General features: G+C 38.4%; 2 protein-coding genes and 1 pseudogene across 4 annotated transcripts; 2 read left to right on the plus strand and 1 right to left on the minus strand.

Moving 5' to 3' along the window:
- Positions 1-1203: 1203 nt before the first annotated feature.
- On the plus strand, positions 1204-6319 carry LOC126631927 (beta-xylosidase/alpha-L-arabinofuranosidase 1-like). The gene is made up of 6 exons (XM_050302134.1): positions 1204-1806; positions 3764-4051; positions 4165-4334; positions 4444-4892; positions 5004-5414; positions 5544-6319. Exons 1-6 carry the CDS (start codon positions 1375-1377, stop codon positions 6113-6115), a joined length of 2322 nt encoding a protein of 773 aa, XP_050158091.1. The 5' UTR covers positions 1204-1374; the 3' UTR covers positions 6116-6319.
- Positions 6320-10239: 3920 nt separating this feature from the next.
- LOC126631929 (uncharacterized) lies at positions 10240-14437 on the plus strand. 3 transcript variants are annotated; one of them, XM_050302136.1, is made up of 3 exons: positions 10240-10382; positions 11383-11609; positions 12113-14437. In XM_050302136.1, exon 3 carries the CDS (start codon positions 12373-12375, stop codon positions 14293-14295), a length of 1923 nt encoding a protein of 640 aa, XP_050158093.1. In that variant the 5' UTR covers positions 10240-10382; positions 11383-11609; positions 12113-12372; the 3' UTR covers positions 14296-14437. The 3 variants fall into 3 exon arrangements, with proteins under 3 accessions (XP_050158093.1, XP_050158094.1, XP_050158095.1); XM_050302137.1 differs by having other exon boundaries at positions 11383-11493; XM_050302138.1 differs by lacking the exon at positions 11383-11609.
- Positions 14438-15147: 710 nt separating this feature from the next.
- LOC126631499 (uncharacterized protein At5g08430-like) lies at positions 15148-16135 on the minus strand (annotated as a pseudogene).
- Between the last annotated feature and the right edge of the window lie 3982 nt (positions 16136-20117).

A 20117-nucleotide genomic window follows, 5' to 3' on the forward strand; every position in this document is an offset into this window, starting at 1 on the left:
CACTAGCCGACATTCACCTCTCTTAGACCCTGCGTAAAGCGGGAGCCTTGTGCACTGGGTACGACCTTCTTTTTTTTTTACATATATATGTTTCTAGAAGGAAATGTTGTTGATGACCAATTAGCCAATTTAGAGCTACTCTCCTCTACAGTCAACTTTTTGTGGGTTCTGAGCTTACAAGTCTGTCTCACCTTTTCTACGTGTGGTTTTATAATTTATTTGTTTATATTTGGTGTTTTGCAAGTTCTTACATATTCGTTAGGCTTTGTGATATAGCAATAAGTTTACACTATATATGGAGAATAAATTAGTATTGAACTCGTCATTCATAAGATCACTTACAAGTAAAGAAAAATATAATTACTACACCGTAATCCTAACATTCTTAAAAAGACCCTAAAACGTCCTATTCGATGGATGAAAAGATTGAGAGGCAGCACATGTGATTTGTAGGGCTGTATCAAGTGCATGACTTACCTTCCTAGAGTTGGCTTGGGTTAGTATAAAGCCGAAATATGATGAACAGGAGAATCTCTCTCACCGGCCGGTTCACGTGAGTGTATGTTACCGAGTATGCCAAAACCGACCCCATTGGCCAATTCTCAATCTCAAACAACGAGCTCAAATTAACCTGCAGCACTATTTCATACAACGTACGTAAGCATCAACCATATGTCCTATTATCCTCCTAGTAGTCCTATCCTATGACTCTCTCTCTCTCTCTCTCTCTCTCTCTCTCTCTCTCTCTCTCTCTCTCTCATATTCACATGCATGCATGGCATATATGTTATACAGTACACACTCCCAAAATGGAGAAGCAGAAGACCCAATCCCGAACAGATAGAAAAGGGGAAATCCTTCACGGACTCGTATAAACCCGTCCTACCAAGTCCCAAGTAATAAGTACTAGCCTAGCTAGCACCAAAACATGGCACTAGATTCTCTCAAATGGCAAATTGTGCTTCCTGCCACTGCCAGCATGTCATGCACCATTCCATTTAATGGAAGCTGCTATTAGTCCTCCCAATTGCCCTTCACGGGCTGCTAAAAAACAACGTGGTTTTATTTACTTGTACGTTCCTTTTCTTCCCATTGCTTACCTACTTTCAAATTCTAATTATTGAAAATAACCCACCATATATTCTTTTTATTATATCATTATATATAACTACGTATATATATATATACACGTGTGTGTGTGTGTGTAACAACCTGCTAGTACCAACCCATAAGCCCATGAGGCATTGAAGGCATAGGAGGCATAAAAGGCGTAGGCATGGAGGAAATGCATTGAGGCAACAATAACAACCGTTTTGCTTCTTTGGGAACTTGTTTAAAGAAGCCACCCCATCCCTCCTTTCACAATTACAAACAATGGCTTCCTCTATCATTTGGTTCTCTGTTTTCCCCTGCTCCTTTTTGTTTCAATACTTGTTATTCTTTTCGCCAAATTTTAAGGGCGTTTTAGGCCAATCGTCGCCGGTTTTCGCTTGCGATGTCGCTAGCAACGCAACCCTATCGAGCTTCGCCTTCTGCGATACGTCCTTGGGGGTCGATGCGAGAGTGGCGGACTTGGTGAAGCGGCTGACATTGCCGGAGAAAATCGGGTTTTTGGTGAACAGTGCAGGGAGTGTGAGCAGGCTTGGAATTCCCAAATACGAGTGGTGGTCAGAAGCATTACACGGCGTCTCATACGTCGGCCCCGGCACCAAGTTTTCGAGCCTCGTTCCCGGAGCTACCAGCTTTCCTCAGGTCATCCTCACTGCCGCTTCTTTCAATACTTCTCTCTTTGAAGCCATTGGCAGGGTAAGCACGCAACTGACACTACTTAATAATTAACTTCATCTCTTTCACCTTCATTCTGCCAAATTATATTCGTGCCATGCAAAACATTACTAATTATTTGCATCATTTTTTGTTTGCTTTGAATATAATTTTCATTCAAATTTGATGGACACGGTTATTGGTGGATAAAAAATAACTAATTATCAATTTTCCGGCACTTGATCAAAGTTCAATCGATTAATCATGGATTTTGTTTTACGTCTTGAATCTTTCACCGCCCCTTGTGTCACTGTCACCCTCACCATCATCAATAATCATTACTAATTAGATTAGTGTATTATTAGTTTGTCTCTTGTTATGGTTGAGTCGATGCATCTAAACTAAATGTCAAATTGCTTAAACCCACTAATAGAAATATGTATATAATGTTGTACACATATTTTGTATCCGAAAAATGCTTTTACAGCTATTGAACAGAGAAGCATCCGTCAGTCGTTTTCCTTTTAGATAAGGAAATAGGAGAAAAATTCTTAGTGCTGGGCCTGCCCGATAACAGCATCCGTAGGTATCTTTCACAAACATAAGTACTCCATCTTGGCGTAAGAGGTGTCCTAGTCAAGTAGTCAAATATCGCACCGAAATTTTTTTGTTGAAGAAGAATCTGCGATTGGATCGTAGTTGTTAGAGATTAGTTCCAAATTGAACAAAAATTGAGGAGGTTAGTTTAATAAATATCATCTGCTTTTACTGCTTCATGAACATGGGAGATTTGACCTTGATTTTTGGAGTTAGTCCTTGGAAAATAGTAGTAGTTGGTGAGAAAGTTTGATTTTTGGGGTCACAGGTTCCCCAAGTAAGTACACTTTTTAGGTGATTCCAGCTTGCAGAAGAAGAAAACGTACAACAAGGGGGGTGAATGGATGATACTGATACTGGTCGACTGCCTGTGAACATGGATTACTTAATGCATATATAACTTCACATCTTTTAAAGGGAAAGCGTTCCCCCAAAAATAATAAAACAAAATTAAAAATATATATCATGTTTTGGACAGTAAACGTGCGGACAAATGATGAACATAATGCAATGAAAAACAAGCTCAATCATTAAGAATATATATATTATATATATACGCATTTTTTTGTTACAATATAAATATACACATACTTTTTTGTATACTAATTACTTTGTAAAATACATAATGATAAAGTAGATTATTCGGATGCATAGATCCAAATTTGGGCAAAGTATGTGTGTGTGTGTGTGCATATATATATATATATATATATATATATATATATATATATATATATATATATATATATATATATATATATCTTATAATATATTGAAATAATGGCTCACTGACCATTTTGTTTGAACGTGCCACACTTTTTTACTTTTTTACACGAGGAATTGTCTTGTTGCATATGGTTCCATTATACAGATGTTTTTCTAATATCCATGAGTTTGGTCGGTGCATGAAATGATCAACTCATTTACTGGTATTGTAAAAATTGAGGGATAGCATCCATGGGATCGAGTTCTATGAAGGTAACCATAAACCAGATGGCTAACCCTAAGCTCTAAAGTGAAAATTCTGTACTTAAAACCCTTCAACCCTTCTTAGTAAGGATCTCATTCAAATATCGCAAAAATAGGGCGATACCATCGTAGAGATTATATATTTACTGTATATTGACCATCGTATTACAGGAAAAAAAAAGGTAAAAGGTGAAATGTATAAGAGGTCTTACATAGTACATACATTATTCCTACAGTGATCATATACCTATTCTGTTTTTACTATCGTAAAAGAGATCCCTGCTAAGAAGATGATATACGTATATATATGTACATGGTAAGTCACTTGAACTTCAATGCATAGAATGATAAACTTGATATATGCTAATATGATTAATTTTGTATTCGTGCAATTACAATGGCATGCCTAAACAGCTGTTTTCTGCACGGTCAGGTGGTTTCGACGGAGGCCAGAGCAATGTACAATGTGGGATTGGCAGGACTGACATTTTGGTCACCAAATATTAACATATTTCGAGACCCCAGATGGGGAAGAGGCCAGGAGACTCCGGGTGAAGATCCGTTGCTCTCGAGTAAATACGGATCCGGATATGTTCGAGGCCTTCAACAAACCGACGATGGTGACAAGAATAAGCTTAAGGTTGCTGCATGCTGCAAACATTATACAGCCTACGATGTAGACAATTGGAAAGGGGTTGACAGATACCATTTTAATGCAGTGGTAAAGAAACAGAATTTTCTCGACTTTTTTGAGTGTCGATTCTAATGTACTTGATTTAATTTGCACAAAGTTTTCGTCTCACTAATTTATCTTGTGTTGCTTGTGATTGTTAGGTAACGAAACAAGATCTGGACGACACATTTCAACCGCCATTCAAAAGTTGTGTTATCGATGGCAATGTTGCAAGTGTCATGTGTTCTTACAACCAGGTTAACGGGATACCAACCTGTGCAGACCCCGACCTTCTTGCTGGAGTTATCCGAGGCGAATGGAAACTAAATGGGTACATATTCTTTCGGTTGTATAATTGTTAATGTTACTGTGGATGGTTGAGAATATATAGGCGTTGAAGTTACATAAGTAACATTGGATTGGATTGGATATTGGTGCAGATACATTGTTACGGATTGTGATTCAATAGATGTGTACTACAAGCAGCAACACTACACCAAAACACCAGAGGAAGCTGCAGCTAAGGCTATATTGGCAGGGTTGGATCTCAACTGCGGATCTTTCCTCGGACAATACACGCCAGGTGCAGTCCAAGCAGGACTTGTGACGGAGGCCGACATTGACAGGGCCATCTCCAACAATTTTGCTACTTTGATGCGTCTAGGCTTCTTTGATGGTGATCCCAGCGACAAACCCTATGGAAAGCTTGGTCCAAAAGATGTGTGTACCTCAGAGAACCAGGAGCTAGCCCGTGAAACCGCCAGGCAAGGGATAGTACTGCTAAAAAACAGTCCGGGATCACTGCCTCTGTCTCCCACGGCCATCAAATCCTTGGCGGTCATTGGTCCCAATGCCAATGTCCAAAAGACAATGATCGGAAACTACGAAGGTACCAATACGTACGCAACACATGATAAATTAAACTAATTTTCTTGTTTGTATCAAACGAAACTACAACTCCATTGCCTTTAAGTTATTGTTCTGAATTACAATTTTTCAGGTACGCCGTGCAAGTATACAACTATTCTGCAAGGCCTAAGTGCCTCAGTTGCAACGAGTTATGTTGCCGGCTGCGCCAATGTGGCTTGTGGTACTGCACAGGTAGATGATGCTACCAAGATAGCAGCCTCAGCAGATGCAACTATACTTGTCGTGGGTGCAGATCAATCGATTGAGAGAGAGAGTCTTGACAGGATTGACCTGCTTCTTCCGGGACAGCAAACACTCCTCGTAACAGAAGTTGCAAAGGCAGCAAAAGGCCCAGTAATCCTTGTCATAATGTCTGGAGGAGGGTTCGACATTACATTTGCCAAAAACGATACTAAAATTACAAGCATACTTTGGGTTGGTTACCCCGGCGAGGCTGGTGGAGCTGCGGTAGCTGATGTAGTTTTTGGTCAATATAATCCAAGTAAGCTAGCTATATATAGTCCTTATTTTCTTAATTTTTCAAAATTTTCACTGCACACATATATAGTTATATAATTATACATCCTAATCGTAACTAGCTGAATGACATATATGTTATTAATTGTTGCAGGCGGAAGACTACCTATGACATGGTATCCACAATCTTATGTAGACAAGGTTCCAATGACAAACATGAACATGAGACCGGATCCTTCGAACGGTTACCCTGGCCGGACTTACAGATTTTACACTGGTGAAACCGTTTACTCCTTTGGAGATGGACTAGGCTACTCCACCTTCAATCACAAACTAGTTCGAGCGCCTAAACTGGTATCGATTCCCTTAGAAGAGGGTCATGTATGTCACTCATCGAGCTGCAAGTCACTTGACGTTGTGGAAGAAAGATGCGAAAACCTAGCTTTTGATATACATTTGGGGGTGAAGAACATGGGAAGTATGAGTGGAAGTCATACGGTGATGCTGTTTTCGAGTCCTCCGGCAGTGCACAAGTCGCCGCAGAAGCACTTGCTGGGTTTTGAGAAGGTGTTCGTGAGTGCTCAGAGAGTAGCATTGGTTAAGTTCAACGTGGATGTTTGCAAGCACCTGAGCGTGGTCGATGAGCTTGGAAACAGAAAGGTAGCTTTGGGAGAGCATGTGCTTCATGTGGGAAGCTTGAAACACTCTTTCAGCGTTAGGATTTGATACAAGTTTTCAACTCCTCTCTGCTGCTGTAATTCTTTTCAGTGTCTTCTCAATCATTTTCCGTGAGGAGAGATAGAGATAGCGGAATGGAAAATTTTGAGCAATGAATAAGTTGGGAGAGTTGTCAAAACTCTCTCAAATCTTGTTCAAAATCAAAGAATTACTAATTTGAAAAATGAAATCAAGTATTGGGTTTGTCTTTAATTTTTTTTCTTTGCCTTGCAATATTTCTTTGGATAAGAACAAATTCACATAAAAAATTAGAGTTCAACTTCAATGCTACGTATTATTAAATACAGAGCAGTTGATATATTAAACCCCAGCCAATGTGACAAGGCCTGTCACTTAATGTTGGGCTTGCTACTCAATTAGAATCTTGCTTTTGATATTTTAATTTAGATTGTGGTTTGGTTGGTGTGTGGGGATAAGGGGGATCTAACAAGATCATCACACATCACTTAATTAGGCTTAGGTCAAATAACCAATAGTTTTAGGCCTCTTTTGGTATGAGGATTGAATTGGGAATGAGACTTCTCTAACTTAAAACATATGTTGAGTGGAGAAATCAAAACATTATGTCTAACTGGATGGTAGAATATGGAACTATTTTAATGAGATACATATTAAATTTAAGTTGTGAAGAGTCATTCATTTATTCCATCCTTACAATTAGATTTTTGGGCTAATTACATTTTACACTCTTAATGAATTTCTACTTTGTTAAATTTTCTGGATCAGGGATTAGTTGCATGTTATAAGTACTTGAACTTGTGTACGTAGTGTCTGTATATGTGACTAAATCTAGAATACTTGCCTCTAAGATTTGAGTATGAAGATTGGTGGTGGCATATGAAACCCTAGTTTATTTAGTTTCGATTTTGTTCTTGTTGCCTTGTTAATTTTCAAAATTCATTTGCTAACTTTTCCATTTTCGTCACTCGACTATGTTGATGATTCTTACCGTCTATTGTCATGTTATTAATTTCTTCCGTTTTTTTTTTAATCTTTGTGTCTTTAATCGATTAGTATTAAGTTGTCATCATGATGTAGAATAAAATTGGTGTTTTAGATGAGGAAAATTAAAAGAATGAAGCAACTTTTAATCAAGAAAAGTGATTGGAGAATTGGTAATTTATGGGTTATGGGTTATGGGTTAAAAAGTTATTCGCTGCTATCATATTCGGAAGTAAATGTTTTGGACTTTTCAGGTTGTTCAGATTAACGTACATTTTCTTTGGCTTGTCAGTTTTGGGACCATTATATATGGATTCAAAGAAAACGACGAGATCTACAAGTCTTGTGTTAGACAACAAGCCTAGTCAGAATTTGCCTGAATTTTAGTTTTTACTAGCCTAAAACGAGATTTTAATATTTTAACATCGTTTTTGATATTTTGTTATTTGTTTTTTTTTTCTATCTGGCGCTAGGGTTTGTTAAGATTATTAAACAACTTTTAGAGTTGTATTTTGTTCATCTTATCATATTATTAATCAAAATTCGAAAGTTTTTCTCGATTCTATGGTGTTCGAAAAATCTATTCAAAGATAACTATTCGTACTCTCTTTTATCTATATCTTCCGTAACGTCACATCAATCCCCGGAGTAACAACCTGTACTTACATAAACTATAATATAATGTGATTCATGCAGTTACAAGCTATTCAATTTAAATTTTAGTTAGCCTATTTACGGTGTCCTAAAGTGACACAAGATTACCCAAGGAAATATAAAACTTAGATCTACCATATGTCAATATACTTAGTACTAATGAGATGTCTCTCTATCTTATGAATGCATGCTAACATATAATAAACCTGATTTTGTGGTCATTTCTGATTAATCAAAGGTGTTAGTTGGGAACAGAAAATGACAAGGAAACATCCAACCTATTGAACAACCTAGGTAAGGTTAAGTTGCTAATCATGATTAGCATAGAAAACAAGCTGGTGAATGAAATGATCAAGTTGTCTTATGTCGAAAGTCAACAGATCCGTACCAACCAATGAACTTGTTTTTTTGATAAAGAAAAGAAGAAATAATACTAATTCTAATAATGTGACACATGTTTGCTTAAAGAACTTAGTGATCGTTTGATAACCATTCTATTTTCATTTTTTACTTTTTTTGAAAACTTAGTATTGAAATATTGTTTGGTAACTATTTTTATTTTTCAATTAAAAAAAAAACCTAAAACCAAAATGTGAAAAATTAGTGCCAAATTTTAAAAACTCGGTGCCAAAGTTGTTGTTACTAAATAAGATTTTAGTTTTCAAAAAAAAAAAAAATGAAAAGACCCCTAGTAATACTCATTCTAATATGAGATCATTTAGTCATGTAAATGTATCAATTGAATCAACGTTACTTGTACCAAGTAGCTATTAATAATGAGCAGTTGATTTATCTGATACATTTGGATGACTAAACAATCTCGATTTAGAAAGATTTTTTGTAAGGACGATCTTTAAATGAAAATTAAAAAGTTGAGCGGCTTCCAATTATAAATTTTCTAAGATGAAGTTACATTATTTTCAAGTGGGAAAATGAACCCATACCCCCAAGGGAAAATTCAAGTATTATCCATACATAAACATTAAAAGAGAAATTTATACATGTCCTTGTATTACTAGCACGTGAAGTTATTATAGAGGTGTACCCAAGCAATACAAATTATTTTTACACAACACTAGTACACTGTTAATATGGCGCCTAATACTAATAAAATAAAAATGCGTAAATTTTTATCAACATAACCTTATTTTACTAACACATGAAATCACGTGACGGTCCATTCGTGTCATTTAAGTTTTCGTTAATAATAGGCCATGACAACGTAAGCACAACCACACAAGGCACACAGTGTGACACGTGCACTAAATGCTGCACATTTCCAATGAAACCAACGTAGTTGGGATCGAATCGGCATAGGGAACTGAACTATTATGGGAAGTGCTGGCCAATAGGATGACGACGCGTGTGAATGTTGTTAGATTCGACGAATTGCAGTTGAGGACGTGTGTGTGACGTCTGCAGCAAACTGGCAGTGAAGCCACCAGGAAACGCTCAATTAAATCTCATTCGTTTAACCAAATCGAGGGACAATTTTGTCAAAATACATTTACAGCGTGGAACCTATGGACGATTGTTGTGATTAGAATTAAAGTATTTGTGTGATTAGCCACTCAATAATACGGTCTAGTGATATTCTTCTTTATTTATAAGTGAAATATCTTAGGTTCGAATCTCGTGGATGACGAATTCGATATTAAGTTAGGCTGTCTATTGTGTGACTTTGCTGAACTCCTTCTTCTATTAATGTAAAAATATTGATGTATTAAAAAAAAATATTTGTGTGATTAGGTAAATCCAAATATACTGTATTTAAGTTTTTTTATATAATCGATAAGATATTAGACTTTCTTACTTGTATGAGAAGTAAGTTCATTATGTTTACGATAAAGTATTTCCCCTGTAGCTCTCTTTTCTCTCTCTATGCCACAACACCCCGCTCTCTCATTAGGTTATTTTGTTACAAACTCGTTCACAATTTTCATCATTGCAATCTATGTCACTTCTAAGACATGAATTCAAGTTTCGATATGTTTTCAGACTTAATTGCATGAAACATTTACCACGAGACGCACCGTCAAGCAGAGCCTCGGAGCCAAGTCGCTCCAGTCCAAATCCTAAGTCGAAATGAAGCCGCGTCATTCCTTCCACAGGCCTGGACTGCTGCCTGAGCTTGCCTCCGATTGATCCAGCCGTCACCTTCACCGTTAAGCCACACGCTCCCATAATCCGTTATATTTTTGTAAAATTTGCTCTTTTCACTTATATTATGATATTTACTGTAGTATTATAGACTAGACGAAAAAAATCTCTCGAACTTTAGGAACAGCAACATGGTTTTGCACAAATCTATTGGCGAAAAGCCACACGCTACTTGGTTGTGGGGGCGAGGGCAATGTTGACTTTTCAGGAGCCGTCGTTTTCAAGGAAAAGTGTATGGACACGCTCCCGACAGTTGTGACCCTAAAGGCTATTTCTGGTATTTCACCAAGTAAATAAAATTACAAAATAAATTAAAATATGGGAAGTGAAGAAAAATAATATAATAATGCCGACATGATTTGAAAATACCTAATTGCAATTGGCACTGGTTGTTTCGTATTCTATTTTTTTAGTTGGAAGAAAAATTGGGATGCATATTCTCCCGCAGCTGCCCAGATGCGCCATTTCTCTCCGAATTTCCTTTGAATTTTCCCCCAAGGTAATTACATCTGCCTCCTACTGCTGAATTGCTCATGTATTTCTTCATCTCTCTGCGTTTCTTTCTATGATTTTTGGGTTTTGGTTTTGAGTAATTGGTGGATGATCATATAGTTACCATCTATTTTGTTTATTTGATGGTTTGGGAGGTTGTGGAGTTAATTTGTGTGTGTTTGACTTACTGGGTATTTTTCTAAATTAATTTTTGTTGTTGATCTTGTAATTTTTGTTATGGATTTGCTAGTTTGTACATCTAGTTTTGTGAAGGAAGGAGAGTAATAAATCTGAATTAGGTAAGATATTTGGATGTTGAAATTATGTTATGGATATTGACTTAAGATATTGCATGGAAGTGATCTCAAACAAGTAACAACTAGAGCCAGGAATTCAATTTAAAGAATTCAACTCGATCGGAATAGAGTCTGGAAAGTTTGAATGAAATGTACTAAAAGAAATATATTGCATCTGGAATTGATACTCGCTAGACATAGTATTTGGAGCTAACGGATGACTTGGCCCAAAACCAAGTGCAATAGCGTTCTAAGATTCATACAACCGACCTCACTTAGTGGGATAAGGCTTTGTTGTTGTTATCGTTGTTTGTTGCTGTTGCTGGAATTGGTACTAGCTAACACGAGAAATTGGAGAAATACCAACCATTAATATGATACCAAATAAGTATCAGTTAAGAGTTATTAGAATTGAATTGAAGTCAATGTTTAGTTGTTCCAAAGGATGAATTAGTAGTACAGATAAATTGAATAGAACTTGAATCCGTATGAAAATTTAATTTGTTTGAGGTTGCGTAACCACTGAGTATGGGGATTGTGTCTCGGGAGTGACAACGAGTAGATAATGAGAAGATGCTCTGATTTTGTAGAAATCCTATGGTTGCCAGGGAACTCTAGAAAAACCTTGATCTGCTACTTGTTTAGTTTAAACTTTGGTGTTTTGGGTTTAAGATTATTGACATTGAGTTATTTTTCTGTTCTTTTTTGAAGGTTGCTGTCTTTCCTTAGGCAAATCAAAACAAACCCGATACAGTTGTCAGGACTTGGAAGTGCTTTGTTCTTGTCAAACTCTGTTGCATCATGGCGAAAAATTTAACAACAGTTAACTCATTTATGCTTTATAAGTACTGGGTTATAAATGTCAAATTTATGTTATTGAGTTGTGCGATCTCCTGTTGCTGCTGCACCTTTGGATCATGGGTTCATGGTTACAAGTTGTGAGTTTATATCGGGAATTTAGTTTCTTATTTTTTGGAAAATTTATTTGTATTGGCATTTTAGATTGGATGTTTCCAAATTTTTTATACTTAGTTTGCTGGTTTGCAGACAACTTTTGTCGTTCAAATTCTTTCCAAGCTCAATGCATTTTCCAATTTCGAGTTTCTCCAAATTTTTCATTCTTTTTGCTAATACATGGAAAACTAGATACTGTTTGTCAGACTCTGCACTTGAGTTAGATTCAGACTCTCTTACTTCTACTTATTATCCTGTCACATATTATCGGAATGTGTCATATTGGCTTTTCTGAAAACTTTGTTTCTTCCTCTTGAATTGACGTTGACCATAACCTAGAATATTTTCCTTTGTTTTTTGTTTCTTTTAGAACTAAATTCCTGCAGTGGATTTGCATGACATTGGTTTATCTTTCCAGTTTATATAATTTCCATCAGTTGGGTTTATTCATTAATTCAGTTGTGTTTTCTGTTTCCTCTTACTTCAGGGTTAATGAAGCTAAATGATTTTACAGCAGGGAGCACAACAAGCTCCAACGATCTCTGCACGCCAATATTAACTATTCTTATAAAGGGGTTCTATCCAAGAAACGTAGTCAGATTTTTTCGAAGTAAGATTTTATTGATTGGGGTGCTGGGGGTTGCGCATTAGCTTCTACTTCATTTATTTCCATTGTGTCGACTTTGTAATTGTACGTGGTAAAGAGTGATCTGTTACTTGTGTCTCTTAGCGCACAGTTTTGAGAAAATGGATTTGAACGAGAAGAGTATACTATTTTCTCATGATGGTCAGTTCACAAAAAATGACCACTTTGGTGATACTGCTCTATGCTTGAATAGCCCTGGCTCCGGTGGAAGCAACACACCCAGGTATAGGTGTAGACAAAACAATTTTAGGGTCAACTGTTCCAGTGCTCCCGATGACGGCTGTAAGTTGGTACTTGGATTGGGCCCGACACCAAGTGCATACTGCGATGATTATTACAATTTTGGACCCACAAAGAATAGAGGATCAACCACTGCATTATCTCAGGGATTTGCTTTTGACGGTGATTCAATCCTTCAACTCGGTCTTTCTGGTGGGACTCTTGAAGCTTCAACCGTGCTTGATTTTTCAATTTCGGGAGAGACTGATGTTAATATTACTCGTGTATCTTCTGAAGATAATCAACTCCCAATTCCACTTGTTGATGAGGGTTCTACTTCTTCCAGGAAATCAGGTGGTTATATGCCATCACTTCTTTTTGCTCCTAGGAGTGACAGTGTCAATCTTTCTCTGCACAGTAAAGAACTTTTAAACCTCGGGGACAAATGCCAGCTAACTGAGCTAAGGCATGAACCTTCTGTTACAACAGATTACTCAACAGAATCAATATCTGAGCAGACAACTACAGGGGCATCTTCAGACAACCGAATTAGCAGTCTAAAAAAATGCAAATATTTTGGCTGTAGAAAGGGAGCACGAGGGGCATCAGGTCTTTGTATTGGTCATGGGGGCGGACAGAGATGCCAAAAACCTGGGTGCAAGAAGGGTGCTGAGAGCCGAACGGCGTACTGCAAGGCACATGGTGGAGGGAAGAGGTGTCAACACTTGGGGTGCACTAAAAGTGCTGAGGGGAAAACAGAGTACTGCATAGCTCATGGTGGTGGCAAAAGATGTAGTTATCCAGGTGGATGTACCAAGGCTGCACGAGGAAAATCAGGACTTTGTATCAGACATGGGGGAGGGAAAAGGTGTAAGGTGGATGGCTGCACTCGTAGTGCTGAAGGACAGGCTGGTTTGTGCATCTCGCATGGAGGTGGTCGCCGTTGCCAGCACGAGGCGTGTGCAAAGGGGGCACAAGGGAGCACTATGTACTGCAAGGCACATGGTGGTGGAAAGCGTTGCATATTTCAAGGGTGCACCAAGGGTGCCGAAGGAAGCACACCACTCTGCAAGGGACATGGTGGGGGGAAGCGCTGTCTCTTTGATGGTGGTGGGATTTGCCCTAAGAGCGTACATGGAGGCACTAATTTCTGTGTTGCTCATGGTGGCGGAAAGAGGTGTTCTGTGCCAGGCTGCACAAGAAGTGCCCGTGGCCGCACTGATTGTTGTGTTAGGCATGGTGGAGGTAAGCGTTGTAAGTTTGATAACTGTGGAAAAAGTGCCCAAGGGAGCACAGACTTCTGCAAGGCCCATGGTGGGGGAAAGCGATGCACTTGGGGAGAGGGTAAATGTGAAAAATTCGCCAGGGGCAAGAGTGGTTTATGTGCTGCTCATAGCAGTATGGTTCAGGACCGGGGGATAGATAAGGCAGGTCTCATTGGACCAGGACTTTTCCATGGGCTTGTATCTGCGGCTTCAACTGCAGGGAGCAGCTTTGACAACAATCATTCTTCTTCAGGAACCAGTGCCATTTCTGACAGCATGGATTCGCTGGAAAAGCCTGAAAAAACACATCTCATACCCTCGCAGGTATTGGTTCCTCTATCGATGAAGTCTTCATCATCCTATTCACATTTCTCGAGTTCTGAGAAGCCTGAGGAGGGGAGAGATGGGTATGGCGTCGGTGTTGGCAGTTGTAGTGGGATAAAGAGCTTGGAGTTCAAAATCCCGGAAGGGAGAGTCCACGGAGGACCTCTCATGTCGCTATTTGGTGGAGATCTGAAAAATGCTATCGATGGCGTTTGACTGGTAATTTTGTGTCTTAATGTCTAGATTTATTGGGATATTTTGGTGGAATTGTATGTAGTTTTGCCGCCTGTTCAAAGACTTGTATATAATTTGTGTGTTTTACTGTAATGCTATGGATATTTGTTTTGGTTTGTTGTTATTCTGATGAGTGTTTAGATTAGTGTGCTGCATGCTTTAAACCTGTAGGTTTAAAACTCAGCTCAGTTTCTTTTCTTTCTTTATCCCTAGCTGGCATACAATATCTGAAAGTCTCGTTTGGTGGCGAAGATTGAATTGGATTAAATTGAAGGAAAGAAATAGATGCAATTTGATGTTGAAGGAAAGAAGTTGATGCAACTTTCAATTTTGTATGGATTAGTTGCAAGGGAAGCTTTTGCGTTCCAATTTTGCCTGTTTTGTGGGGATTGAGAAGGAGGAGTTTTCTGTTTATGACTAATTCATCTTTTAATTTCAACTTCACAAAATTTGATAGTTGAAATTAATATCTTCATCTAGTTGTACGTCAATCTAGTGAGTTACCTAATCCAATCCATTTCTAGACACCAAACGAAAAATGTTGAAACCAAATTCGTGCACAACTGTTGGTATACGAACAATTGCTGGAATCCTATGAACATCAGAGAATAGGGGGATATTTTGGGTGGTGTGATTGGATCCCGGGAATGATTGCCTAGATATCTCCACGTCGAAGAGGAAGAATCAAATCACGTGTAGTTCCATGTATGAGCATGTAGAGATGCGTTGAATATGACGTGTGTTATCTTGAGATATGAGATTTGTGTTGGATTAGATATCTGATCCCCCTTTTGAGCCCTAATGCGACGTATTTATAGTGTTCAATGAGAGTCCTTACAACGATGGAAATCCGTAACTCCATGCACTTCCCTGCAACTCCTTGCATTCTTCCTGCAAGTAGCACAATTGAATTCCACAATACTCTTATGGACAGAAATTTCTGATCAAAATTATTATTACCACAGCAACAAACCGATCTGTGTATTTCCAGAATTGCGAATGACAAAATATTTATAGCTCAAATGTTGGTCACGATGAAAAGTTAACAGTTCGCAATATCCAAACAAGCCTGGATGTTGCTAACAAACAATTACCTTCAACTTGTAAAAGTTACGGAGAATTTGTCAGACGAAGCCTGGCGTCATTTTTCACTCCCGCAAAAGTCTCCGGTAGCTTGCTTTCGGAGTTTTCAGGCTGCTTCAAGAACTCCTCCACTAAACTCCTCCTTAAGTAGACAAGCTTCATATTCTCGGGAACTATGGATGCAAAACAACTTTTCTGGACGCGAGGACTCGCTTCCTTTTCAATAGACGCGATACCTGAGCTCACTCCTCGCTTCTTGCTTGCTGTCATCGTATCTTTCTTCTTGTCTTCCAGCTCACTATCATTTCCATCCGACATAACCAAGTTCTCGGTCATATGTACCTCCGAAAGACCATAGATTTGTATCCTAATCAAATATGATCGTCTCCACATCAAACTGCGACAATTATTTCGTTGTATCTGTACCAATTGATTGGAGGAACTCGATGAGAGCTTTGGATGCCCATCCGATATATTCTTGTGCCTTTCTTTCTCCCATCGGTCTCTTAAATTCTGTGTCCGAAGTGTCAGTGTTAGTTATAAGGTCACTAGCTTCTTCAGTTTCGCCTACTCTTGCTGAATCAAACCTGCATGTTTTATTTCCTCCCCTCTTTTAACAGTAAATCTGCAGAATCTTTGAAGTCTATATTTTCGTTTACGATTTCCCAATGTTCTTTGAATAGGCATTCAAATGTATCTCGATCCTCCAAGTTTATTTTTCTTGAAATTCAACAGCCATACAACCGAAAAACGAAACATAGATAATTAAACCATGATGAACATGTATAATCAAGAGACTGAAACTGAAATAATAGATGAATTTTATGTTTTCTGTGGCTTTTAGTTCAAGGCTTTCGTCATTAATTTTATACAGAACATACATCAAGTACAACAAATCGTAAGGATTTCTTATTTGCATTAACAACTAAACAGTCACAGATCTTAATCATAAGAAATTTTCCAAATGATGTGAAGAAAAAAAAAGGTTCAGATCAGGCGAAAATTTATACCTTTGGTTATTAAAAACTTTGATGCGAGAAATTCTTCCAGATGAATTGTACACAAGCCTACACTCCCCTCTCACTCTCTAGGAACAATTCTGATGAAAGAAAATATACAATGCTTTCAGATTGCACAAGAAAATGACAAAGGTTTTTGGGAGTTCTGAGAAGGTTTACTTTCTGTATTATAACGCATGCACATCACTTTTATTGTCTGACTTCATTCCACATGTATTATATGTTGTATAATTCGTGTTCTGCTCAATAGATACACATCAAAATGTGATTAACTCAATACTGCTTTCCCTTTTCATGTTTCTTTATTTTTAAAACCAAGTATAAATCATGTATGGTATACGATTTAAACTTGGTAAATAATAAAACAAGAAAAAGGAAAAGTGAAAGCAGTATAAATAGAGTTAATCACATTTGGCATGTATCTATTAATCAAAACGCAAATTTTACAACATACAATACACTTGGGATGAAGTCAGACAATAAATGTGATGTGCACGTATTACAATATTAAAAGTAAACCTTCTCAGAACTCCAAAAACCTCTGTCGTTTTCTTGTGCAAACTGAAAGCATTGTATATTTATCTAAGTTGTTCCCAAAGAGTGGGAGGGCAGTATAGGCTTGTCTGCAATTCATCTGGAAGAATTTCTCTCATTGTAGTTTTTACCTAAGGTATAAATTTTCGCCTGATTTGGACTTTTATTCTTTCGCACATTTGCAAAATTTTCTTATGACATTTAGATATATGTGACAGTTCTGTTGTTAATGCAGATAGATGAAAAAGGAATTTCAAGAAAGCATCTATCCAGAAGGAGCTTCAAACACTCCTTGGAAAAGCTTTTGTTCCTCTACCCCGTGTAAAATTAGAACCGTTTACGCAATGTCGACATACTGAATTCGGAAAACAAAAGCAGTAAAACTTTGGGGTACCAAGGCACAATGCACAAGAATGTTTCCCTGAAACATACAATTGCACCATCTTTCAAACTTCAAGACATAAATTTTCCAGTGTACTGCAAATATGCAGATAAAAAACTTTTTTATGGAAGTGCTTAATCATGTGAATTTCTGTGACGGGAAATTTTCCGACATAAAAAAATGAGTTTATACCTTTTTAAACGTTAAGAACTCTTTCAAAGATAAAGGACCATGTCAACCAATCATGATCAGACATCCGAATGAAGTAGATGAACAGCTAGAACATTCAAATTAAAAGACGCTACAATAATTTCTACCATACGGGAGCCTCCTTATAGGGGATTCGGAAGATGAATGAAGAAAGTTGAAATTTCACTCTAAAACCAATTGTTAATATAGAGAGTGCTCAATTACTTCTAAGCACATGTAAGGTCTCTTCCTTCCTTGATGTGGATTAATATCCTCAACAACAAGCACTAATGAGTGCTCCGAATGGTGGCAATGAGCCTCCTTAGTTCTATCTATATTTGGGACATTAAATTCTTACAACGTTAACATGCTATGGCAATATTAAACCATGATGAACATGTATAATCAAGAGACTGAAGCCGAAATAAACGACATGAATTTTATGTTTTCTGTGGCTTTTAGCTCAAGGCCTGTCATTAAGAAAAACTAATGAAAATGACTTGAAAACTTTGAGTTTTAACAATAAGGAAAAAATAAAGGGTAAAGTGAATAATATCAGGATTGACTTTGTAGTGTAAAAATGTGGTTTTTCGTTAAAATGAATAGTACCGAAAGTTTTTCGTTAAAGTTCCCTTAATTTTATACAGAACATATATCAAGTACAACTAATCGTAAGGATTTCCTATTTGCATGAGTACAACAGAAACACTCACAGATCATAATCATAAGAAAATATTCAAATGATGAGAAGAAAATAAAATTTTCAGATCAGGCGAAAATTATACCATTGGTTTATTAAAAACTACATGAGCTAAATTCTTCCGGATGAATTGGAGGCAAGCCTATACTCCCCTTTCACTCTTTGGAAAAACTCCGATGAAAGATGTTTGTACCATACTTGACCAATCCCGAAACTACCGAGCACCGGCCAACGCTATACTGTCAAGGACCCAGAAGAGTTCCCCTCCGACCAGGAGGCCAATCACTACTCGACACGTGTCAAGATTAGAAGCCAATCAGAGCGCAGCACGTGTCGACATCAAGAACCAATCATAACATGACACATGTCAATGTGACAAAGCTACAAGTTTTTCTATAAATAGGGGTCATTCCCCCACAATATGGCCTAATGCCATTTGTGTTAAATCATTCACAAGAACTCACTAAATTGAGAGCTTGATCCTTTGTACTTGTGTAAGCCCTTCACTACTAATAAGAACTCCTCTACTCCGTGGACGTAGCCAATCTGGGTGAACCACGTACATCCTGTGTTTGCTTCTCTGTCTCTATTCATTTACGTACTTATCCTCACTAGTGACCGAAGCAACCAAGCGAAGGTCACAAAACCTGACACTTTCTGTTGTACCAAAGTCTTCGCTGATTTTGTGCATCAACATTCGGCTGAAATACCTGACTGGAACCAACCCAGGCCTGGCCCTCTTACAAGGAGGATCCTCAACACCCCCCTTCAAGCAAAGACAAAGCAAAAGCTTGGCTTGCAACTTTATACTGGAAAAGAGGACCCGATTGAGCACCTTAACCTCTTTGAGTCCACCATGGCATACCGGATGCACACCGACGAAGAGCGATGTCTTCTCTTCCCCTCCACCCTCTCTGGTGGAGCTCTAAATTGGTATTGTCGTCTTACACCTGAGACGGTAGACTCATTTGAGGAATTGAGGAAACTATTTGTTTCCCAACACATTTTCCAAACCGATCGCTTGCACTCTGCAGATGACTTGTACACTATCCGCCAGAAGCCAGACGAGTCATTACGTATGTATGCTGGCCGCTTCAGCCATGAATACTCCCGGTGTGCCGAGGCAGACGACAAGACTGCCCTCAAAGCCTTCACGGCAGGCCTACGTGATTGTTTCTTTAAATACATGATCAATGCCAATACTTGGAAGACTTACTCTGAGGTGATGGCGCAGGCTTATAACCATGCCTCCGCCGAGGCAAAGACATATCAGGAGAAACCCCCTACAACCATCTTTTATCAACAAGTGGGAGGTGGAAGCCAGACTCACCTAAATGAGAAGACCTCGACTTTCCAAACAGCAGTGGCACCTCCCCATGCCTTGCATAATGCTTCACCGAATCAACAGACATATCAATTTCAAGGCAAGAGGAAGGATTTCCATCCTCACCACTCTCCTTTCAATAAAAAGAGTAAGGGACACTATCCCGATAACCAAGGGTATCGCCACAATAACGCTCGCCCCCAGGCAGTCAATGCAGTGGGTCAAACCCGCGTCAAGATACCCCCTACCCCAAGGTATGAGACATACACGCTCTTGAATGCCACATGCGCGGCCATTTACCCCAGCATAGCTCACCTGATACCAAAGCCAAAGCCGAGGCACCCAGATTACACGCCTCCGAATAACGCGGGCATGTTTTGCTGCTACCATGAGCATAACGGCCATGATAGCGAGAAATGTATCATCCTCCGTGATCGTATTGAAGCTTTGGCACGAGAAGGAAAAATTGATCAATTCCTTCTTCACCCTCAAAGGGATAACCGTAACCAACGCCAGGTGAATGTCATATATTCCATAAGCGGCGGCACACCCATATCTGAATCTTCCAATAGG

This window comes from Malus sylvestris, chromosome 8 (assembly GCF_916048215.2).
Source record: "Malus sylvestris chromosome 8, drMalSylv7.2, whole genome shotgun sequence".
Lineage (NCBI taxonomy): Eukaryota > Viridiplantae > Streptophyta > Magnoliopsida > Rosales > Rosaceae > Malus > Malus sylvestris.